The sequence below is a fragment of the Ranitomeya imitator genome, chromosome 4 (genome assembly GCF_032444005.1).
Source record: "Ranitomeya imitator isolate aRanImi1 chromosome 4, aRanImi1.pri, whole genome shotgun sequence".
Classification (NCBI taxonomy): domain Eukaryota; kingdom Metazoa; phylum Chordata; class Amphibia; order Anura; family Dendrobatidae; genus Ranitomeya; species Ranitomeya imitator.
This window is the reverse complement of record NC_091285.1, coordinates 699,296,789-699,321,807: the sequence shown is the minus strand read 5'-3', so window position 1 is coordinate 699,321,807 and position 25,019 is coordinate 699,296,789. Positions and strand designations below refer to the sequence as shown.

The following is a 25,019-nucleotide window of genomic DNA, read 5'->3' as shown; positions in this document are numbered from 1 at the left end:
TTATTAGGGTGGTTGTCATAAAAGCTGGTTTTACTATAGTGATTGATGGTTTTCATGACTATACTTGAGAAAACCTTCAAGGCTCTATCAATTTTCCTAATTGACTGACCTCTATATTTTAAAGGTATGAAGGACATATTGTAATTTGTCAATAGTTCTTGCCATATTCTGGCGGAATGGGGCTCAATAGGGTTGAGCGACCTTTACCTTTATAGGATCGGGTCGGATTTCACGAAACCCGACTTTTTCAAAAGTCGGGTCGAGTGAAATCGGCCGATCCTATAAAAAAGTCGGGGTCAGGGTCGGCCGAAACCCGAAACCCAATGCGTTGCATTGGGTTTCCATGGTTCCCAGGGTCTGAAGGAGAGGAAACTCTCCTTCAGGCCCTGGGATCCATATTTAAGTGTAAATAAAGAATTAAAATAAAAAAAATTGCTATACTCACCCTCTGACGCGCCCTGGTACTAACCGGCAGTCTTCTTTCCTTCGAATCAGCGCATGAAGGGCCTTAGATGACGTCGCGGCCTGTGATTGGTCGCGCGACGACCCATGTGACCGCTCGCGCGACCAATCAGAAGCCGTGACGTCACCGAAGGTCCTTCAAGCACTGATTCTTAGGAAGGAAGGCTGCCGGAAAGAAACAGGGTGCATCCGAGGGTGAGTATATTCCTATTAGGTATATACTCACCCTCGGACGCGCCCTGCTTCTTTCCGACAGCCTTCCTTCCTAAGAATCAGTGCTTGAAGGACCTTCGGTGACGTCACGGCTTCTGATTGGTCGCACGAGCGGTCACATGGGCTGCCGCGCGACCAATCACAAGCCGCGACGTCACCGCAAGGTCCTGGAAGCGCTGATTCAAAGGAGGAAGGTTCCCGGTTACTACCAGGGCGCGTCAGAGGGTAAGTATAGTGATATTTTTTATTTAATTCTTTATTTTACACTTAAATCTGAATTCCGATACAATTCCTGATATCTTAAACATATCGGGAATCGGTCTCGGAATTCCGATTCCAGATTCAAAAGATCGCCGACTTCATGGCCGATCCCACACTGGGGTCGGGTCGGGTTTCATGAAACCCGACCTTGCCAAAAGTCGGCGACTTTTGAAAATTTTCGACCCGTTTCGCTCAACCCTAGGGCTCAACACTGCCTTCAATGTACCCATTCTGATAAGAACACGTAAAGCCATAGTAGAATCAGTGGTGACCAAATTTCCGATAGACACTGTAAATCTAGTCTCTTTATCCAATTGGTCTGTAGGAAGACTCTCAGAGAAAAGAGTTAAGGTCAGCTCTAAACAGACCAGATTTATACACAAGGAAGAGAAAACCAAATATCAGGAACAGAGAATCACAGTAAAAAATGAAAAACAATGAGAGATTGGGGGAGCAGCAATATTAATAATGATTAGTGTCTATTTATATATAACTTAAGGTATAATAACTAATGCTTGTTATGGTTAATCTATATCCAGGATATGATGTAGGTACAGGAGTCTGAATCCCTAATCTTCCACGTTATCCTGTCTAAACACCCAGATGCAATAATGACTATGACTTACTAGAACTATCCTAATACCACCAGTACTGTGCCCACCAATAGCTCCATGATGTCACCGTTACGGTATTCCTGGCTTTGCACTGTATGATATTATAGCTAATGACATTTTATTTTGCTATTTATTCAGGAGATTAATCTGACTGTGAATTCAGAATTTTTCCTATTAGGATTTCAAAATGGCCAACGCTCAACTATTTTCTTGTTGTGTATTCTCCTGGTGGTTTACTGTGGAACAATGTGTGGGAATCTCCTGATCATCACCCTGGTGTCCACCAGCAAGAACCTCCACACTCCAATGTACTTCTTCATCTCACAACTGTCCATCAGTGACATCTTATTGACCACAGATATTGTCCCCAACATGTTTCACATCCTACTGAATAATGGGGCGTCCATTACTGTTATTGGTTGTATCACTCAGTTTTATTTTTTCTGTGCAGCAGAAGCTTTTGAATGTTTCCTCCTCACGGTGATGTCCTACGACAGATATGTGGCCATCTGTAATCCCCTCCATTATACCTCTACCATGACAAGTGACCGCTGTGTGATGTTGGCTGCCATCTGTTGGGTGCTGGGTTTTTCTATTACACTGATGGACTGTATAACAATATCGATGCTGACGTTTTGTGGACCGAATATTATTGACCACTTTTTCTGTGATCTTGCTCCTTTACTAGAAAGAGCCTGCTCTAGCACTTACGCTATTGAGTTGGAGGTCTTCATAATGTGTTTCCCAATCCTCTTCATCCCTCTCACAGTGATTATAATATCTTATATTAATATAGTTGTCACCATCGTACGGTTCCAGTCTAATATCAGTAGACAGAAAGCCTTCTCCACCTGTAGCTCCCACCTCATTGTAGTCTCCATCTTCTACTTTACTCTATTAAGTGTTTATCTGTTTCCTAAAGGAGAGGAGACCTTAAACTTTAGTAAACTCCTATCACTTCTATATACTGTATTCACCCCATTGATCAACCCCATTATCTACAGTCTGAGAAATAAGGACATCAAAAAATCTCTACGGGAAATGATCAATAAAAGTAGAATGTTTAGCAACGATATAATATTCTGTTGATGAAATATGTGGTTGAAAGAATTTTTCTGGATTTTGGAAGCAGATGGATATTTTTTCAACTCCGTGATTACACTGTGTGCTTATGCAAAGTTTTTTTATATATCTATTTCTTTGTAATATAGCAATATAAAGCAAGAATCAGCCGTAGAAGTGAAAGAGCAGGATGAGCAGCAGGAATTGCATGTGAAGAAGGACACTGAGCTATTCCAGTCAAAGACGGGGTATTAGACTACCCATCAGTGTGAAATATCTGACAAAGATGATGACACTGACCATCAAGAGAGAAGGTGGGGAAGAGAACCAAGAAGACCCTTGGTCATGCCGGTGGATCAGTGGTTAGTAGAGTTGAGCGACCTTGACCTTTTTAGAGTCGAGCCGGGTTTTGCGAAACCCGACTATGTCCAAAGTCGGGTCGAGTGAAATCGGCCGATTATGACGTAAAGTCGGGATCGACCGAAACACGAAACCCAATGCAAGTCAATGGGGCAGCATAGTCGGCAGTGAGTGGGGGCCAGGAAAACACCTAGAGTGCCCATTTTAATGTCAAAACCATCCATTCTTCTTAATGAAGCTTGTCAAGCGTAATTTACCTTATAATAATTGGAAGGCATTTGAAATTGGGGGTCATTTGGCTAAAGTTGTGGGGGGTAGGGCTGGTTCAAGTAATTAGTGGGCCCAGGAAATCTGGACCACGTCACGGCAGTGGAGGAGGGAGAGGTAAGTATTTCAACTTTGCAAGTGCTGTGAACCTGAGCAAGCAGGGGGGGCCCACTCGTTGGCATTGGCACTGGCACAGGGCCCCTCAAAGTACAGCGGTGTGTTTGCACGGCGGGGGCGCCTCCCACCGGCAGCAACACTTTTGCGTACTATGAGAGGCCCTGTGCCAGTGACGTCGCCAACTAGTATTCCTCCCCCCACCTGATGAAGGAACCTGCACTTTCAACTGCACCTTCCTCTTTGTCCCCGTGTAAGGTGGTATGGTATGCGGGAAGAGCAACCTGACTTTCAGCAGGGTCACAATGTTGTTGTGTAGCGTGCACGGGGAATGTTGCGTTATGGGTCAATGTACCAGCAGACTCATCTATCACTGGCTGGGCAATGGGCACGATGAAGTGGAAACACAGATATAGGCCCAAAGAAGAAAGTGGGCTAAATGCAGTTCAAAATTGGTAACACAGGAATAACCAGGGGGCATTGCAGTGGAGGACAACTGGAATGAGAGGCTGACACAGAGAGTAGGGCCAAATCAGTAAGTAGTCGAAATGCAGTTCAAAATTGGCAACCGTAGTAAACAGGCGGCACAGCTTTGTTCAGTGGAGGAGAACAGCAAGGAGTGGCAGACACCGATAGTAGGCCCCAACCCAACTAGTAGGCCAAATGCAGTCTAACATTAACAACTACTTAACGAGAGGCTGAAAATGGTATTTCAGGACAGGAAACCAGGAGAACAGCAAGGAGTGGCAGACACCGATAGTAGGCCCCAAACCAACTAGTACGCCAAATGCAGTTGTTCCATTTAACCACAATTTAATGAGAGCCTGAAGATAGAAGCTCAGGAAAGGCAACCTGGGGAACACCTTGGAGTGTAACACACCATCTCTCTCCACCCCATACCCATTTTGTAGGCCTAATGCTGTGTACTTTTCTACAACTACTAAACGAGAGTCGGAAGACCGAAGCAATGGCAAGGAAACCTGGGGAACACCTTGGAGTGTAACACACCATCTCTCTCCACCCCATACCCAATTTGTAGGCCTAATGCAGCCTACTTTCCGACACCTACTAAACGAGAGCATGAAGATCGAAGCTCAGGAAAGGCAACCTGGGGAACACCTTGGAGTGTAACACACCATCTCTCTCCACCCCATACCCATTTTTTAGGCCTAATGCAGTGTACTTTTCTACAACTACTAAACGAGAGTCGGAAGACCGAAGCAATGGCAAGGAAACCTGGGGAACACCTTGGAGTGTAACACACCATCTCTCTCCACCCCATTCCCCATTTTTTAGGCCTAATGCAGCCTACTTTCCGACACCTACTAAACGAGAGCATGAAGATCGAAGCTCAGGAAAGGCAACCTGGGGAACACCTTGGAGTGTAACACACCATCTCTCTCCACCCCATACCCATTTTGTAGGCCTAATGCTGTGTACTTTTCTACAACTACTAAACGAGAGTCGGAAGACCGAAGCAATGGCAAGGAAACCTGGGGAACACCTTGGAGTGTAACACACCATCTCTCTCCACCCCATTCCCCATTTTTTAGGCCTAATGCAGCCTACTTTCCGACACCTACTAAACGAGAGCATGAAGATCGAAGCTCAGGAAAGGCAACCTGGTGAAAACCTTGGAGTGTAACACAACCTGTCTCTACACCCCATACCAAATTTGTAGGCCTAATGCAGCGTAGTTTCCACCAACTACTAAACGAGAGCCGGAAAATCGAAGCTCATGAAAGGCAACCCGGGGAACACCTTGGAGTGTAACACAACCTCTCTCTACACCACGAAAGGGCTGATTCTTAGGAAGGAAGGCTGTTGTAAATAAGCATTGCGCGTCCGAGGGTGATTATATTCTTATTCGGTATCTACTCACCCTCGGACGCGCCATGCTTCTTGATTTGTAATTAATGTTTATTTGCAATGTGCTTTTGACTTACTCAATTATTTTTTTAATTATTGATTTTATTAAATTAATAGTTTAACATCTTATTGGAAATAATTTAAAGGAGACGCGACAGGACAACACTCGGTGGATGCCATATCTGTGTTAACAACTCCAAAAAACTTTCAGTTAACTTCTTGCAGGAGAAAGAAATTGTAGCTGTTGGACCTTTGTAGTACAGTTCCAGATATTTGTTGTGTGTTTGTTTTGATTGTTAAAATGTCTGCATTTGAGATCTCAACACGATCTTATTTTTTATAATCAAATTAATTTTTTAAATATTTTATTAGGTTGGTTCAAGGGGTACACGGGCCGCAGTAGACAGGTCAGTGGAGGCCTAGTGGAAGGAGGGACCGCAGATGCGCCACTGTTTCACCCATACACAATTAGTAGGCCTAATGCAGCGTAGTTTCCAACAGCTACTAAACGAGAGCCGGAAGATCGAAGCTCAGGAAAGGCAACCTGGGGAACACCTTGGAGTGTAACACAACCTCTCTCTACACCACGGAAGGGCTGATTCTTAGGAAGGAAGGCTGTTGTAAATAAGCATTGCGCGTCCGAGGGTGATTATATTCTTATTCGGTATCTACTCACCCTCTGACGCGCCATGCTTCTTGATTTGTAATTAATGTTTATTTGCAATGTGCTTTTGACTTACTCAATTTTTTTTTAATTATTGATTTTATTAAATTAATAGTTTAACATCTTATTGGAAATAATTTAAAGGAGACGCGACAGGACAACACTCGGTGGATGCCATATCTGTGTTAACAACTCCAAAAAACTTTCAGTTAACTTCTTGCAGGAGAAAGAAATTGTAGCTGTTGGACCTTTGTAGTACAGTTCCAGATATTTGTTGTGTGTTTGTTTTGATTGTTAAAATGTCTGCATTTGAGATCTCAACACGATCTTATTTTTTATAATCAAATTAATTTTTTTTATATTTAATGATGTTGGTTCAAGGGGTACACGGGCAGCAATAGACAGGTCAGTGGAGGCCTAGTGGAAGGAGTGACGGCAGACAGGCATCAAAGGCCTAACATTGGGCTGGCTGTAGGCAAGTTAAAATTGGTTCCAGGGGAACACGGCCATCAGTGGCCTGGTCAGTGTAGTTGTAGTTGAAAGAACGGGACGCAGACAGGCTTCGAAGGCCTAACATAATAACATAGGGCTGGCTGTAGGCAAGTTAAAATTGGTTCCAAGGGAACACGGCCATCAGTGGCCTGGTCAGTGTAGTTGTAGTTGAAAGAACGGGACGCAGACAGGCTTCGAAGGCCTAACATAACAAACTTGGGCTGGCTGTAGGCACTTTTAAATTTGTTCCAGGGGTACATGGGCAGCAGTGTATGGTCAGTGGAAGTCTAGTGGAAGGAGTGACCGCAGACAGGCTTCCAAGGCCTAACATAACAAACTTGGGCTGGCTGTAGGCACTTTTAAATTGGTTCCAGGGGTACACGGGCAGCAGTGGTCTGGTCAGTGGAAGTCTAGTGGAAGGAGTGACCGCAGACAGGCTTCCAAGGCCTAACATAACAAACTTGGGCTGGCTGTAGGCACTTTTAAATTGGTTCCAGGGGTACACGGGCAGCAGTGGTCTGGTCTGTGGAAGTCTAGTGGAAGGAGTGACCGCAGACAGGCTTCGAAGGCCTAACATAACAAACTTGGGCTGGCTGTAGGCACTTTTAAATTGGTTCCAGGGGTACACGGGCAGCAGTGGTCTGGTCAGTGGAAGTCTAGTGGAAGGAGTGACCGCAGACAGGCTTCCAAGGCCTAACATAACAAACTTGGGCTGGCTGTAGGCACTTTTAAATTGGTTCCAGGGGTACACGGGCAGCAGTGGTCTGGTCAGTGGAAGTCTAGTGGAAGGAGTGACCGCAGACAGGCTTCCAAGGCCTAACATAACACACTTGGGCTGGCTGTAGGCACTTTTAAATTGGTTCCAGGGGTACACGGGCAGCAGTGGTCTGGTCTGTGGAAGTCTAGTGGAAGGAGTGACCGCAGACAGGCTTCGAAGGCCTAACATAACAAACTTGGGCTGGCTGTAGGCACTTTTAAATTGGTTCCAGGGGTACACGGGCAGCAGTGGTCTGGTCAGTGGAAGTCTAGTGGAAGGAGTGACCGCAGACAGGCTTCCAAGGCCTAACATAACAAACTTGGGCTGGCTGTAGGCACTTTTAAATTGGTTCCAGGGGTACACGGGCAGCAGTGGTCTGGTCTGTGGAAGTCTAGTGGAAGGAGTGACCGCAGACAGGCTTCGAAGGCCTAACATAACAAACTTGGGCTGGCTGTAGGCACTTTTAAATTGGTTCCAGGGGTACACGGGCAGCAGTGGTCTGGTCAGTGGAAGTCTAGTGGAAGGAGTGACCGCAGACAGGCTTCCAAGGCCTAACATAACAAACTTGGGCTGGCTGTAGGCACTTTTAAATTGGTTCCAGGGGTACACGGGCAGCAGTGGTCTGGTCAGTGGAAGTCTAGTGGAAGGAGTGACCGCAGACAGGCTTCCAAGGCCTAACATAACAAACTTGGGCTGGCTGTAGGCACTTTTAAATTAGTTCCAGGGGTGCACGGGCAGCAGTGGTCTGGTCTGTGGAAGTCTAGTGGAAGGAGTGACCGCAGACAGGCTTCGAAGGCCTAACATAACAAACTTGGGCTGGCTGTAGGCACTTTTAAATTGGTTCCAGGGGTACACGGGCAGCAGTGGTCTGGTCAGTGGAAGTCTAGTGGAAGGAGTGACCGCAGACAGGCTTCCAAGGCCTAACATAACAAACTTGGGCTGGCTGTAGGCACTTTTAAATTGGTTGCAGGGGTACACGGGCAGCAGTGGTCTGGTCAGTGGAAGTCTAGTGGAAGGAGTGACCGCAGACAGGCTTCGAAGGCCTAACATAACAAAATTGGGCTGGCTGTAGGCACTTTAAATTGGTTCCAGGGGTACATGGGCAGCAGTGTATGGTCAGTGGAAGTCTAGTGGAAGGAGTGACGGCAGACAGTCTTCGAAGGCCTAACATAACAAAATTGGGCTGACTGTAGGCACTTTTAAATTGGTTCCAGGGTAACACGGCCAGCAGTGGCCTGGTCAGTGTAGTAGTTGTAGAAAGAAGGGACCGCAGACAGGCTTCGAAGGCCTAACATAACAAAAATGTCAAAACAATGGTATTGTCAGTGCCAGGCATTGAAGGATGTCAGCGCCTAGACTACACATTGGTGAAGCTGTGAGAGATAATTTTGCTAGTGTTAGAGCACTGTTTGAGCTGGGGGGGGAACTGTCTTGTGGCCGGCGGTACAGGCACAGGGCCCCTCATATTACAACGGTGTGTCTGACGTTGGGTGCGCACCACCACCGCCAGAGACACTTTATTGTACTATGAGGGACCCAGTGGCAGTGCCGTCGACCAAAAGCGGCCACACCCACCTCTTCAGACAAACAGCACTCTCAAGGGTCCAAGCGCAAAGTGGCGATAGCACGGCCCCGTGTGGGGAGTTTGGCCATTTCGTGAGGTGGAAACATGTCGTATGCTGGACAATCAGGTGAAGAAAATTACGAGATTGGAAAAGTCATTCAGAATAGTCCACAGGCAAGACCTTTTCATAGGAAAGCTAGGTGTCAGCCGGGCAGGGTGGGGCAAAAGATTTTGAAATCCAGTTGTGGTTCATTTTAATGAAGGTTAGATCATCTACATTTTGGGTAGCCAGACGAGTCCTTTTTTCTGTTAGTATTGAACCTGCAGCACTGAATACTCTTTCTGATAGGACACTAGCTGCCGGGCAAGCAAGCTCCTGCAATGCATATTCTGCCAATTCTGGCCAGGTGTCTAATTTGGATGCCCAGTAATCAAATGGGAATGACGGTTGAGGGAGAACGTCGATAAGGGATGAAAAATAGTTTGTAACCATACTGGACAAATGTTGTCTCCTGTCACTTTGAATTGATGCTGCAGTACCTGTCCTGTCTGCGGTCATAGAAAAATCACTCCACAACCTGGTCAGAAAACCCCTCTGGCCAACGCCACTTCTGATTTCTGCCCCTCTAACACCTCTGGTCTGCTGGCCCCTGGAGCTCGTGTGAGAACGATCACGGGCGCTGTGTGCAGGGAATGCCAGAAGCAAACGGTCAACAAGAGTTGATTGTTTTGTTGCTAATATTAGTTCCAAGTTCTCATGTGGCATAATATTTTGCAATTTGCCTTTATAGCGAGGATCAAGGAGGCAGGCCAACCAGTAATCGTCATCGTTCATCATTTTTGTAATGCGTGTGTCCCTTTTGAGGATACGCAAGGCATAATCCGCCATGTGGGCCAAAGTTCCCGTTGTCAAATCTGCGGTTGTGCTTGGTTGAGGGGCAGTTGCAGGCAAATCTACGTCACTTGTGTCCCTCAAAAAACCAGAACCCGGCCTTGCCACGCCACCAATTTCCCGTGCCCCCGGGAAAGCTTCCTCATTAAAAATATACTCATCCCCATCATCCTCCTCATCCTCCACCTCCTCTTCGCCCGGTACCTCGTCATGTACACTGCCCTGACCAGACAATCGCTGACTGTCATCAAGGCTTTCCTCTTCCTCTGGTGCAGACGTCTGATCCTTTATGTGCGTCAAACTTTGCATCAGCAGACGCATTAGGGGGATGCTCATGCTTATTATGGCGTTGTCTGCACTAACCAGCCGTGTGCATTCCTCAAAACACTGAAGGACTTGACACATGTCTTGAATCTTCGACCACTGCACACCTGACAACTCCATGTCTGCCATCCTACTGCCTGCCCGTGTATGTGTATCCTCCCACAAAAACATAACAGCCCGCCTCTGTTCGCACAGTCTCTGAAGCATGTGCAGTGTTGAGTTCCACCTTGTTGCAACGTCTATGATTAGGCGATGCTGGGGAAGGTTCAAAGAACGCTGATAGGTCTGCATACGGCTGGAGTGTACAGGCGAACGGCGGATATGTGCGCAAAGTCCACGCACTTTGAGGAGCAGGTCGGATAACCCCGGATAACTTTTCAGGAAGCACTGCACCACCAGGTTTAAGGTGTGAGCCAGGCAAGGAATGTGTTTCAGTTGGGAAAGGGAGATGGCAGCCATGAAATTCCTTCCGTTATCACTCACTACCTTGCCTGCCTCAAGATCTACAGTGCCCAGCCACGACTGCGTTTCTTGCTGCAAGAACTCGGACAGAACTTCCGCGGTGTGTCTATTGTCGCCCAAACACTTCATAGCCAATACAGCCTGCTGACGTTTGCCAGTAGCTGCCCCATAATGGGAGACCTGGTGTGCAACAGTGGCAGGTGCGGATGGAGTGTTTGTGCGACTGCGGTCTGTGGACGAGCTCTTGCTTCTGCAGGAGGACGAGGAGGAGGAGGAGGAGGAGGGGGTGCGAACGGCTACAGACAACTGTTTACTAGACCGTGGGCTAGGCAGAACTGTCCCAAACTTGCTGTCCCCTGTGGACCCTGAATCCACCACATTTACCCAGTGTGCCGTGATGGACACGTAACGTCCCTGGCCATGCCTACTGGTCCATGCATCTGTTGTCAGGTGCACCTTTGTGCTCACAGATTGCCTGAGTGCATGGACGATGCGCTCTTTAACATGCTGGTGGAGGGCTGGGATGGCTTTTCTGGAAAAAAAGTGTCGACTGGGTAGCTCGTAGCGTGGTACAGCGTAGTCCATCAGGTCTTTGAAAGCTTCGCTTTCAATTAACCGGTAGGGCATCATCTCTAACGAGATTAGTCTAGCTATGTGGGCGTTCAAACCCTGTGTACGCGGATGCGAGGCTAAGTATTTCCTTTTTCTAACCATAGTCTCATGTAGGGTGAGCTGGACTGGAGAGCTGGAGATCGTGGAACTAGCGGGGGTGCCGGTGGACATGGCAGACTGAGAGACGGTGGGAGATGGTATTGTTGCCGCCGGTGCCCTAGATGCAGTGTTTCCTACTACGAAACTGGTGATTCCCTGACCCTGACTGCTTTGGCCTGGCAAAGATACCTGCACAGATACAGCAGGTGGTGCGCTAAATGGTGGTCCTACACTGCCGGAAGGGATGTTGCGTTGATGACTAGCTTCATTGGCCGAGGGTGCAACAACCTTAAGGGACGTTTGGTAGTTAGTCCAAGCTTTCAAATGCATGGTGGTTAAATGTCTATGCATGCAACTAGTATTGAGACTTTTCAGATTCTGACCTCTGCTTAAGGAAGTAGAACATTTTTGACAGATGACTTTGCGCTGATCAATTGGATGTTGTTTAAAAAAATGCCAGACTGCACTCTTTCTAGCATCGGATACCTTTTCAGGCATTGCAGACTGAGCTTTAACCGGATGGCCACGCTGTCCTCCACCAGGTTTTGGCTTTGCCACGCGTTTTGGGCAAGATACGGGCCCGGCAGATGGAACCTGTGGCGATGTTGATGCCTGCTGCGGCCCCTCCTCCTCCTCTGCTTCAGAACTGCTGCCGCCTGCACCCTGTTCCCCCAATGGCTGCCAATCGGGGTCAAGAACTGGGTCATCTAATAACTCTTCTTGTACCTCCTGCGCAACTTCGTCTGTGTCACCGTGTCGTTTGGTGGTATAGCGTTCATGATGGGGCAACATAGTCTCATCAGGGTCTGATTCTTGATCAGCACCCTGCGAGGGCAATGTTGTGGTCTGAGTCAAAGGACCAGCATAGTAGTCTGGCTGTGGCTGTGCGTCAGTGCACTCCATGTCAGATTCAACTTGTAATGGGCATGGACTGTTAACTGCTTCACTTTCTAAGCCAGGGACGGTATGTGTAAAGAGCTCCATGGAGTAACCCGTTGTGTCGCCTGCTGCATTCTTCTCTGTTGTTGTTTTTGCTGAAGAGGACAAGGAAGTGACTTGTCCCTGACCGTGAACATCCACTAACGACGCGCTGCTTTTACTTTTACCAGTTTCACGAGAGGAGGCAAAAGAGCTAGAGGCTGAGTCAGCAAGATAAGCCAAAACTTGCTCTTGCTGCTCCGGCTTTAAAAGCGGTTTTCCTAATCCCAGAAAAGGGAGCGTTCGAGGCCTTGTGTAGCCGGACGACGAACCTGGCTCCACAGCTCCAGACTTAGGTGCAATATTTTTTTCCCCACGACCACCTGATGCTCCACCACTACCACTACCCTCATTACCAGCTGACAATGAACGCCCCCGGCCACGACCTCTTCCACTAGACTTCCTCATTGTTTTAAAAACGTAACCAAACTAACGTTATTTGTTGCAGTCACACAACTTACACGGTGAGCTATAACTTCAGTATGATTTAGCTACCCCTTTACAGGTTGGTGAGACCACAGCGAAAATCAGGCCCAATGTTACACACTCTGTTTTTGGTGGCTGCAAATTAGAGAGATGCCCCACACGCAGGACTGTCACTGAAGCACAAATGTTAATATTAATGTCACACTATTATTTTTTTTTTATTTTTATTTTTTTCAGGAACACTTTAGAAACACCAAAAAAAAAAAAAAAAAATAGATTTTTGCAGGGAGAATTTAGAAAACAAATGTAACAAACTATATGCTTTCTATGGGCCACTGAGTGAGAGATGACGCACACAGGAATCAGGAGTGGCACACAAGCCCAGAGGCCAATATTTTTCTACCAATGATTGATGGAGTTATTTTCTCTGGTAGATTTTGGAACCCAAATCAAGGAAAAAAAATATAGGCTTTCTATGGACCACAATTGGAGAGAGAGAGAGAGAGAGAGAGAGAGAGAGAGAGATGGCACACCCAGGAGTCAAGACTGGCACACAAGCAGAAAGGCCAATATTAATCTCCCACTGTTTTTTTTGGTTGTTTTTTTTTTTTTTTTTCAGGGAGACTTTAGAAAAAAAAATAATAAAAAAAATATGATTTTATCAGGAAGAATTTAGAAACCAAATAAAATAAAATGATTTTTTCAGGGAGAATTTATAAAACAAATAAAAACAAAAATAGGCGTTCTATGGCCCACTGACTGAGAGATGACGCACACAGGAGTCAGGAATGGCACACAAGCCCAGAGGCCAATATTTTTCTACCAATGATTGATGTAGTTATTTTCTCTGGTAGATTTTGGAACCCAAATCAAGGAAAAAAAATATAGGCTTTCTATGGACCACAATTGGAGAGAGAGAGAGAGAGAGAGAGAGAGAGAGAGAGAGATGGCACACCCAGGAGTCAAGACTGGCACACAAGCAGAAAGGCCAATATTAATCTCCCACTGTTTTTTTTGGTTGTTTTTTTTTTTTTTTTTCAGGGAGACTTTAGAAAAAAAAATAATAAAAAAAATATGATTTTATCAGGAAGAATTTAGAAACGAAATAAAATAAAATGATTTTTTCAGGAAGAATTTATAAAACAAATAAAACCAAAAATAGGCGTTCTATGGCCCACTGACTGAGAGATGACGCACACAGGAGTCAAGACTGGCACACAAGCAGAAAGGCCAATATTAATCTCCCACTGTTTTTTTTTTTTTTTTTTTCAGGGAGACTTTAGAAAAAAAAATAATAAAAAAAATATGATTTTATCAGGAAGAATTTAGAAACCAAATAAAATAAAATGATTTTTTCAGGAAGAATTTATAAAACAAATAAAAACAAAAATAGGCGTTCTATGGCCCACTGACTGAGAGATGACGCACACAGGAGTCAAGACTGGCACACAAGCAGAAAGGCCAATATTAATCTCCCACTGTTTTTTTTTTTTTTTTTTTCAGGGAGACTTTAGAAAAAAAAATAATAAAAAAAATATGATTTTATCAGGAAGAATTTAGAAACCAAATAAAATAAAATGATTTTTTCAGGGAGAATTTATAAAACAAATAAAAACAAAAATAGGCGTTCTATGGCCCACTGACTGAGAGATGACGCACACAGGAGTCAGGAATGGCACACAAGCCCAGAGGCCAATATTTTTCTACCAATGATTGATGTAGTTATTTTCTCTGGTAGATTTTGGAACCCAAATCAAGGAAAAAAAATATAGGCTTTCTATGGACCACAATTGGAGAGAGAGAGAGAGAGAGAGAGAGAGAGAGAGAGATGGCACACCCAGGAGTCAAGACTGGCACACAAGCAGAAAGGCCAATATTAATCTCCCACTGTTTTTTTTGGTTGTTTTTTTTTTTTTTTTTCAGGGAGACTTTAGAAAAAAAAATAATAAAAAAAATATGATTTTATCAGGAAGAATTTAGAAACCAAATAAAATAAAATGATTTTTTCAGGAAGAATTTATAAAACAAATAAAACCAAAAATAGGCGTTCTATGGCCCACTGACTGAGAGATGACGCACACAGGAGTCAAGACTGGCACACAAGCAGAAAGGCCAATATTAATCTCCCACTGTTTTTTTTTTTTTTTTTTTCAGGGAGACTTTAGAAAAAAAAATAATAAAAAAAATATGATTTTATCAGGAAGAATTTAGAAACCAAATAAAATAAAATGATTTTTTCAGGGAGAATTTATAAAACAAATAAAAACAAAAATAGGCGTTCTATGGCCCACTGACTGAGAGATGACGCACACAGGAGTCAGGAGTGGCACACAAGCCCAGAGGCCAATATTTTTCTACCAATGATTGATGTAGTTATTTTCTCTGGTAGATTTTGGAACCCAAATCAAGGAAAAAAAATATAGGCTTTCTATGGACCACAATTGGAGAGAGAGAGAGAGAGAGAGAGAGAGAGAGAGAGAGATGGCACACCCAGGAGTCAAGACTGGCACACAAGCAGAAAGGCCAATATTAATCTCCCACTGTTTTTTTTGGTTGTTTTTTTTTTTTTTTTTCAGGGAGACTTTAGAAAAAAAAATAATAAAAAAAATATGATTTTATCAGGAAGAATTTAGAAACCAAATAAAATAAAATGATTTTTTCAGGGAGAATTTAGAAAACAAATAAAACCAAAAATAGGCGTTCTATGGCCCACTGACTGAGAGAGAGAGAGAGATGGAACGCTTAGTACTGGCACACAAGCCCAAAGGGCAATATTAATCTCCCTTTTTTTTTCAGGGAGAATTTCTAAAACCCCCCAAAAAAAAAAAATAGGCTTTCTATGGCCCACTATTTGTGAGAGAGATGGGACGCTCAGGACTGGCACAGATGGCACGCTCAGGACTGGCACAGAAGCCCAGAGGCCAATATTAATCTCCCTTTTTTTCTGGGAGAATTTATAAAACCAAAAAAATATTTAAATAGGCTTTCTATGGCCCACTATTTGTGAGAGAGATGGCACGCTCACAACTGGCACAGATGGCACGCTCACAACTGGCACACAAGCCCAGAGGCCAATATTAATCTCCCTTTTTTCAGGGAAAATTTATAAAACCAAAAAAAAAATTAAATAGGCTTTCTATGGCCCACTATTTGTGAGAGAGATGGCACGCTCAGGGCTGGCACAGATGGCACGCTCACAACTGGCACACAAGCCCAGAGGCCAATATTAATCTCCCTTTTTTCAGGGAAAATTTATAAAACCCAAAAAAAAATTAAATAGGCTTTCTATGGCCCACTATTTGTGAGAGAGATGGCACACTCAGGACTGGCACACAAGCCCAAAGGCTAATATTAATCTCCCACTGTATTTTTATCAGGGAGAATTTATACACCCCACAAAAAAAAATACAGAAAAATGAAAAGGCTTTCTATGGCCCACTATGTGAGAGAGATGGCACACACAGGGATGGCACTCTAGCAGAAATGCCAAATTGCCAATCTTAATCTCCCACCCAAAAAAAAAAAAAAAAAAAAGGGAATGTCCTACAATTACTATCTCCCTGCCTGCAGTAATCTCAGCCAGGTATGGCAGGCAGCTACTATCTCCCTGCCTGCAGTAATCTCAGCCAGGTATGGCAGGCAGCAATAAGGAGTGGACTGATGCACAAATGAAATAAAAAGTGTGGACAAACAAACAAGATAGCTGTGCAGAAAGGAAGGAACAAGAGGATTTGTGCTTTGAAAAAAGCAGTTGGTTTGCACAGCGGCGTACACACAGCAATGCAGCTATCAGGGAGCCTTCTAGGGCAGCCCAATGAGCTACAGCGCTGAGGGGGAAAAAAAAAAAAAAGAACTTCCACTGTCCCTGCACACCGAGGGTGGTGTTGGACAGTGCAAATCGCTGCAGCACAAGCGGTTTTGTGGTTAATGGACCCTGCCTAACGCTATCCCTGCTTCTGACAAAGCGGCAGCAACCTCTCCCTAAGCTCAGATCAGCAGCAGTAAGATGGCGGTCGGCGGGAACGCCTCTTTATAGCCCCTGTGACGTCGCAGACAGCAAGCCAATCACTGCAATGCCCTTCTCAAAGATGGTGGGGACCAGGACCTATGTCATCACGCTGCCCACACTCTGCGTTTACCTTCATTGGCTGAGAAATGGCGCTTTTCGCGTCATTGAAACGCGACTTTGGCGCGAAAGTCGCGTACCGCATGGCCGACCCCGCACAGGGGTCGGATCGGGTTTCATGAAACCCCGACTTAGCCAAAAGTCGGCGACTTTTGAAAATGTTCGACCCGTTTCGCTCAACCCTAGTGGTTAGCAATGCAGCCTTGCAGCACTGGAGTCCTGGGTTCACAACACTTGGTGTAAATATTAAATGCAGCTTAGCAGTCAATAGAAAACTTCAGAGGTAGATGCAAGCAACCAGAAAGTCTATGAAGCACAGTTATTCTTGAGGAAACTTGACACGAATAGATCCTTGACTTAGTCCAGACACAGATAGATATGCTATTAGGCAGTTCAAATCATATCTTAGCTCAACCAGGGAGGCCTGGTTAATGGTCTCAGGTTTTGCCGAGCAGAAACAGTTTGCATGTCCAGCAAATGCAGATGGAAGTAACACGAGTAGCAGATGAAGGAGGATTACTGAACACTGGTGTATGCAGCAGGAACTCAGGGCAGAGTGGAAGGATCTCCAACACAGGTTCACAGGAGCAGGTGCAGGTGCAAGGCCAGGGAGTAATCAGGAGCTGGATGCAGAGCAGAATAATCTAGCACAGACTGAAGGCTGGGGTGGAGTTTTATAGCAGGGAGACAAGTGCACATGAGACCAAGGACGCCATGTTGGAAAAGGGCAGTAATGCACAAAAAGTAAAAAAAGGTTCAGAGTCCTGACATTACTCCCTCCTTAGAAGCGGCCTCAGGACGATCCTGGACCTGGTTTCTCAGGGAATCTCTGATGAAAACGAGAAATCTTTTGTTAGGCATTGATGTTTTCGACAGGTTCCCAAGAGTCTTCCTCAGGGGGATATCCCTGCCATCTTATCAGATATTGGAGCCGATTCCTGCGAATCCTGGAATCAATAATTTCCTCCACCACGAATTGTTCTTGCCAACAATCACCACAGGCTGCGGAGGTGGCACAACACGTCCCTGGAAGGTATTAGGAGATACAGGCTTTAGTAAAGATACATGAAAATCTGGGTGTACCTTCATTGTCCTAGGTAGCTTCAGCCGGCAGGCCATAGAGCTCACAATGCCGTTGATCTTGAAAGGGCCAATGAATTTCTGTCCAAGTTTTTGTGAAGGAACATTTAACTTCAGATTCTTAGTTGCTAACCAAACGGAATCTCCTACCTTGAACATGGGTGCAGGTTTACGGAATCTATCAGCCGATCTCTTATAACGTTCTTGAGCCGTGGTCAGGGATTCCTTCAGAACCTCCAGATTTTGTCTCTTCGCAGTCAGCCTTTCCTCCACTGCTGGAACCAGAGAATTAATTGGAGACCTAGGTAAAATACACGGATGATAACCCAGATTGGCAAAGAAAGGTGTAAATTTAGTGGAGGCGCTCTGAGAATTGTTATATGAAAATTCCGCTAACGGCAACAACTCCAACCAATCATCCTGGAGATGGCCGACATAGCATCTTAGATATTGTTCCAGCGTCTGGTTGGTACGCTCAGTCTGACCATTTGTCTGGGGATGGTAAGCAGAAGAGAGACAGACATTAATATTGAGTGCAGAGCAAAACCCCTTCCAGAATCTTGAAGTAAACTGTACTCCACGGTCAGAGATGATCTCATCCCGCACCCCTTGCAACCGAAAGACATTCTGTATAACCAAGTTCACTGTATCTTTAGCAGAGGGGAGGCCGGTGCACGGAACAAAATGAGCAGCTTTAGTCAAGCGATCCACTACCACCATGATTGTATTCATGCCCCCCGATGTAGGCAGCTCCACAATAAAGTCCATTGATATAGACCCCCAAGGGTGGGATGGAACAGGTAATGGTTGTAGAAGACCCGTAGGTGCCACATGAGGAGTCTTGTAACGGGCATATACCTTGCAAGAGAGAACATAGTCCTTGGTATCCTTCAGGCAAGTTGGCCACCAGAAGAATCGGCTCAGGAACTCTTGTGTCTTCTGTACCCCCCTGTGACCAGCCAACTTTGAGTCATGTACCAACTTGAGGATCTGCAGACAGACGACCTCCGGGACGTAGATGCGTCGATCTCTGAACCACATGCCACCCTTAAAGACAAGATTAATATCCACAGGTGGGTTGGCCAGAAATACATCACCTTCATAGGCCTCCCTGCACTCCTTCCACAAGTCCTGATCATGGATAACTCCAATGAAATTGGCATCAGATAGAATGGTCTTGGACGGGGCTCCAGGTACGGAATCCGCAGCATGGATTCGGGATAAAGCATCAGCCTTCCCATTACGAGAACCTGGACGGTACGAGATAACAAAGTTAAGTTGATTTAAGAATAAGTTCCAACGAGCCTGACGAGGAGAAAGACATCTAGCGGATCTAAGGAACTCTAGATTGCGATGGTCAGTTAACACTATGATCTGTTGTGCAGCTCCTTGCAGATGATTCCTCAATTCTTTGAAAGCCGCAATAATAGCCAGCAATTCCTTGTCTCCCATGTCGTAATTCTTCTCTGCTGAGGTTAGTCTACGTGAAAAGAAAGCACAAGGATGTAGCAGACCCTTCTCTCCAGTTCTTTGGGAGAGAATAGCCCCCAAAGCATTATCAGAAGCGTCCACCTCCACGATGAAAGGATGTGTTGGATCTGGGTGTATCAACAGCGGTGCTGATGTGAAACAGATCTTCAGCCGATCAAAAGCTTCTTGAGCCTGTGATGACCACTTAAAGGGCTATTCCTTCTTTGTCAAGGAAGTAATGGGACGGACAATATCAGAAAAATTTTGAATGAAGCGTTTGTAGAAATTTGCAAAACCAATAAAACGTTGGACCTCCTTAACGTTCTTGGGTGCCGGCCAGTCAAGGATAGCCTAAATCTTACCAGATTCCATGTTCAGCCCCTGGGGAGAGATGATATAACCCAAGAACTGTATCTCAGAACGATGGAACTTGCATTTCTCCGGCTTGATATACAGTTGGTTCTCTTTCAGACGTCTTAAAACAGTTTTGACATGTTCTTCATGTTCCTGTAGAGAGTCAGAAAAGATTAGTATATCGTCCAAATAGATCACCACAAACTGGTCCAACAAATCTCTGAAGAGGTCATTAACAAGGTGTTGAAATGCTGCAGGGGCGTAACAAAGCCCGAAGGGCATCACAAGAGATTCAGTGTCCATACTGGCATCTGAATGCTGTCTTCCACTCATCCCCTGGACGAATACGCACCAAATTATAAGCCCCACGAAGATCCAGCTTAGAGAACACCTTAGCATGGCGGACTCTTTCCAGTAATTCGGGAATCAGAGGCAAAGGGTAACGGTTTCGTACGGTTACCTTATTGAGTTCCCAATAGTCAACACAGGGTCTCAGGGTCCCATCCTTGTTCTTTACAAAAAAAAAAAAATGGGTGCCCCTTCTGGTGAGGAAGAAGGACGTATGAAGCCTTTGGCCAGATTTTCATCAATATACGCCTTTAAGGCTTGAAGCTCAGGTGCCGCCAAAGGGTATACGTGACCAAAAGGAATATCTGCCCCAGGAAGCAACTCAATGGAACAGTCATAATGCCTGTGTGGAGGAAGTTGATCTGCATTCTTCTTGTCACAGAGGTCAGAGAACTCTTTATATTCTGGAGCTAAAGGAGATACCTGTACATGTGGTTCCGTAGCCGTGGACTCAGGGACAGCTTCTGTTAATGCTGAGTTGCTCCTTGTTGGAAAGATAATCTCCTTTGTCTCCCAGTTGATAATTGGGTTCTGAGAATGCAACCAAGGAATGCCAAAAATCGCCAGAAAATGAGAAGAAATTAGCAAGAAAGAAAGTTGCTCCTGATGATTAGGCTCCAACAAAATTTCAAGGGGTACGGTCTCCTGATCCACAGGCCCAGAGATTAAAGGTGACCCATCCACTCTTTCCATGGTAATTGGAGAGGCTCTTTGCTGAATTTTAATACCATGTTCCTTGGCAAATGCGATATCCATGAAATTGCCACCTGCACCAGAGTCAATCATAGCTGAACTGGAAATCCACTTTCCTGAACACAGGATCTTAATAGGGAGAGAACAGTGAGAGTTCTTTTCCTTCAGCTCCTTGGGGGGTGAAGTCATAGAAAGTGAATGGAATAAAGCGTTTAAAGGCAGGCTACATTCAGAGATGTCAGATTCATCATCACAGTTGTCATACTCCCCTATTGCTGCTAGCACCTTGTTAGGCCGTCTAGGACACTTAGGACAATTGATCAAGAAGTGGTCAGACTGGCCGCAGTAGAAACATAGACTTTCACGAAGGCGATGCTCCCGGCGCTCATTGATCTCGCGTCTCTGAATGGAATCAATTTGCATGGGCACCTCCTCCACCTCCCAAGATGTTTTACCTGCAGGCTCTTTGGAAGGAAGGGTAAAGTTAGAAATACGATTAGAAATTTCTCCTGCCCACGCTCAGTATGGCGAATGTCTATGCGCACACAATGCTGTATAAATGTCTCTAGTTCTTGTGGTGACTGAGCGAGCTAGTTCATCTTTTATAATACTAGACAGACCCCTTTTAAAAATAGGCAATTGTGCATAACTGTCCCAATTAGTATCTACTGCCAATCTCCTGAATTCAGTGGCATACTCAATAACAGAACGTTTAGCCTGGCGTAAAGACAACAAAGCATATTCAGCAGTTGCACGGCGATTAGGGTCATCAAACATTAATGCCATAGCGGCCAAGAAATCATCCAAGTCATTTAACCGTGGGTCACGAGACTCAATCATCGGATTCGCCCAGGTGAGTGCTCGTGAGGTCAGTAGCATTATTACACACAATACTTTGGATCTATCAGTAGGAAAAAGGTCAGCATGCCATCAAAAATATAGCATACATTGATTCACAAAGCCACAAAATTTGTTGTGATCACCATTAAATCTGAATGGGGGCAACTTAGGTGGGCTAGCTGGTGGCGGTTGCCCAGAGGGTAAAGTCACTTGTGCAGCTATTTGCATGCTTATGTCCTGAAAAGCCCATCCATACTGGGACTCTATGCCAGAAAGTTTGTTTTCCTGGGCTGCCATACGGGTGCTTAAGTCCTGCAAAGTTTGTCCAAACACTTGTTGATTGTGTTCAAAGCTTCCAAACTGCTTTTGCAGACCTTCCACATCTTTCTGCAGTGATCTAATTATGGAAAACACCTGCTCTAATCTGCTCTCTGCAGTCATTGTTCCAGCAGTCTCTTTTTTTATGGCTAGAGTATCCTGTAATAATTATAGGGGATAATTCAGGAGACTCTTTGCGTGGAACAAGACAACAGGACACAGTTTTATAAGTGGTAAAGTTTATATTAACACACGGTGATTCAAACAGGTGCAGAGAGAAACTCAAATCCACAACACTTGGTGCAAATAATAAACGCAGCTTAGCAGTCAATAGAAAACTTCAGAGGTAGATGCAAGCAACCAGAAAGTCTATGAAGCACAGTTATTCTTGAGGAAACTTGACACGAATAGATCCTTGACTTAGTCCAGACACAGATAGATATGCTATAAGGCAGTTCAAATCATATCTTAGCTCAAGCAGGGAGGCCTGGGTAATGGTCTCAGGTTTTGCAGAGCAGAAACAGCTTACATGTCCAGCAAATGCAGATGGAAGTAACGTGAGCAGCAGATGAAGGAGGATTACTGAACACTGGTGTATGCAGCAGGAACTCAGCGCAGAGTGGAAGGATCTCCAACACAGGTTCACAGGTTCACAGGTGCAGGTGCAGGTGCAGGTGCAGGTGCAGGTGCAGGTGCAGGTGCAGGTGCAGGTGCAGGTGCAGGTGCAGGTGCAGGTGCAGGGAGTAATCCGGAGCTGGATGCAGAGCAGAATAATCTAGCACAGACTGAAGGCTGGGGTGGAGTTTTATAGCAGGGAGACAAGTGCACATGAGACCAAGGACGCCATGTTGGAAAAGGGCAGTAATGCACAAAAAGTAAAAAATGTTCAGAGTCCTGACAACATCTGCAAGGAGTTTCTATGTTCTCCCGATGTTCGCGTGGGTTTCCTCCGGGTACTCCGGTTTCCTTTCACGTTCCAAAGACATACGGATAGGGAATCTAGATTGTGATCCCTATCAGGGACAGCAATGATATTTTCCTGTAAAGCGCTGCGGAATATTTTAACACTATATGAAAATAAATATTATTATTAAATTGGACGCTGGAATTCTTGTGGGTTAACAAGTATATCATTAGAATCAAGCAAAACGTTGACTGTTGGAAATGCATGCTTTCAGATCTTCATTCTTAAGGCGAAAGGGCATTGTTCCCACTTTTGAAAGGAATCATAATTGACACATTACAAATTTAATTTTTAGTGAACTACTACAAAATATTTCTTTACTTCTGCAAAAAAAAAATAACATGTAAATCGTCATGGACTACCTTAAAAAAAAATTGATTCTTCCTTTCCTTGTAAACTGTACATAATTACGATGGGTGTGCCCTTTAACCCCTTAATGACCAGAGGTAGTTTTGATTTTGCATTTTCATTTCTTGCTCCCCTTCTTCCCAGAGCCATAACTTTTTGGCCGCCGTCACACATGCGAGTTTTACGGACGTAAGAGCGCAGAATCTACGTCCGTAAAACTCGCAAAAAATACGGCACAATTATTCTCTATGCCCCTGCTCCTATTTGCCGTATTTTACTGATCAGTATTATACGGCTTTCTACGGCCGTACAAAATCGCAGCATGCTGCGTTTGTCACCGTACTGCGCAAGAAATACGCCAATGAAAGTCTATGGAAGCGTGAAAAATACGGATTACACACGGACAAGCAGTGTGACTTGCGAGAAATACGCAGCGCTGTTAGAGAGAAAAGCCGGCAATTCAGTGCGGTGTACAGTAAAATCACACTGACAGCTTACAGTAGAATAGGTAGAATAAATGTGTACACATAGAATAGGTATATATATATATATATATATATGTCAGTGAGACACATATATGTATATATATTAATATTTATTCCAGCGCTATACAGCTTGAAAGCCGGTAATTCAATTACCGGCTTTTTCCTTCTCCTTCCTAAAACCCGACATGATTTGAGACATGGTTTACATACAGTAAACCATGTCTTCTCTCCATTTTTTTTGCAGATTCCACACTACTAATGTCAGTAGTGTGTATCTGCAAAATTTGGCCGTTCTAGCTCTTAAAATAAAGGGTTAAATGGCGGAAAAAATTGGCGTGGGCTCCCGCGCAATTTTCTCCGCCAGAGTAGTAAAGCCAGTGACTGAGGGCAGATATTAATAGCCTGGAGAGGGTCCACGGTTATTGGCCCCCCCCTGGCTAAAAATATCTGCCCCCAGCCACCCCAGAAAAGGCACATCTGGAAGATGCGCCTATTCTGGCACTTGGCCACTCTCTTCCCATTCCCGTGTAGCGGTGGGATATGGGGTAATGAAGGGTTAATGCCACCTTGCTATTGTAAGGTGACATTAAGCCTAATTAATAATGGAGAGGCGTCAATTATGACACCTATCCATTATTAATCCAATACTAGTAAAGGGTTAAATAAAACACAAACACATTTTTTAAAATTATTTTAATGAAATAAAAACAATGGTTGTTGCAGTATTTTATTCAACGCCCAATCCAGTCACTGAAGACCCTCGTTCTGTGAGTAAAAAAACATAATAAACCAACAAAATACTTACCCTCCGCAGATCTGTAACGTCCAACGATGTAAATCCTTCTGAAGGGGTTAAAACATTTTGCAGCAAGGAGCTGTGCTAATGCAGGCTGCTCCTCGCTGCAAAACCCCAGGGAATGAGGCTAAAAATAGATCAATGATCTATATTTAGCTTTATTTGCGGTGAGGCGCCCTCTGCTGGCTGTTCATAGATCGTGGGAAATTACCTAGAAAGCCAGGGAGCTTTCTAGGTAATTTCCCACGATCTATGAACAGCCAGCAGAGGGCGCCTCACCGCAAATAAAGCTAAATATAGATCCTTGATCTATTTTTAGCCTCATTCCCTGGGGTTTTGCAGCGAGGAGCAGCCTGCATTAGCACAGCTCCTTGCTGCAAAATGTTTTAACCCCTTCAGAAGGATTTACATCGTTGGACGTTACAGATCTGCGGAGGGTAAGTATATTGTTGGTTTATTATGTTTTTTTACTCACAGAACGAGGGTCTTCAGTGACTGGATTGGGCGTTGAATAAAATACTGCAACAACCATTGTTTTTATTTCATTAAAATAATTTTAAATAATGTGTTTGTGTTTTATTTAACCCTTTACTAGTATTGGATTAATAATGGATAGGTGTCATAATTGACGCCTCTCCATTATTAATTAGGCTTAATGTCACCTTACAATAGCAAGGTGGCATTAACCCTTCATTACCCCATATC

At 44.7% G+C, this 25,019-nt stretch overlaps 1 protein-coding gene across 1 annotated transcript in view; it reads left to right on the top strand.

The window, feature by feature from the left end:
* The window catches only part of LOC138674773 (olfactory receptor 2D2-like), a 31,038-nt gene extending 28,399 nt beyond the window's left edge, over positions 1-2,639 (top strand). Inside the window, exons 2-3 of the mRNA XM_069762591.1 lie at positions 1,262-1,356; positions 1,689-2,639. Of these exons, the coding sequence (XP_069618692.1) occupies positions 1,262-1,356; positions 1,689-2,639 (1,046 nt within the window). The remainder of the gene's footprint in view (positions 1-1,261; positions 1,357-1,688) is intronic.
* Positions 2,640-25,019: the final 22,380 nt, after the last annotated feature.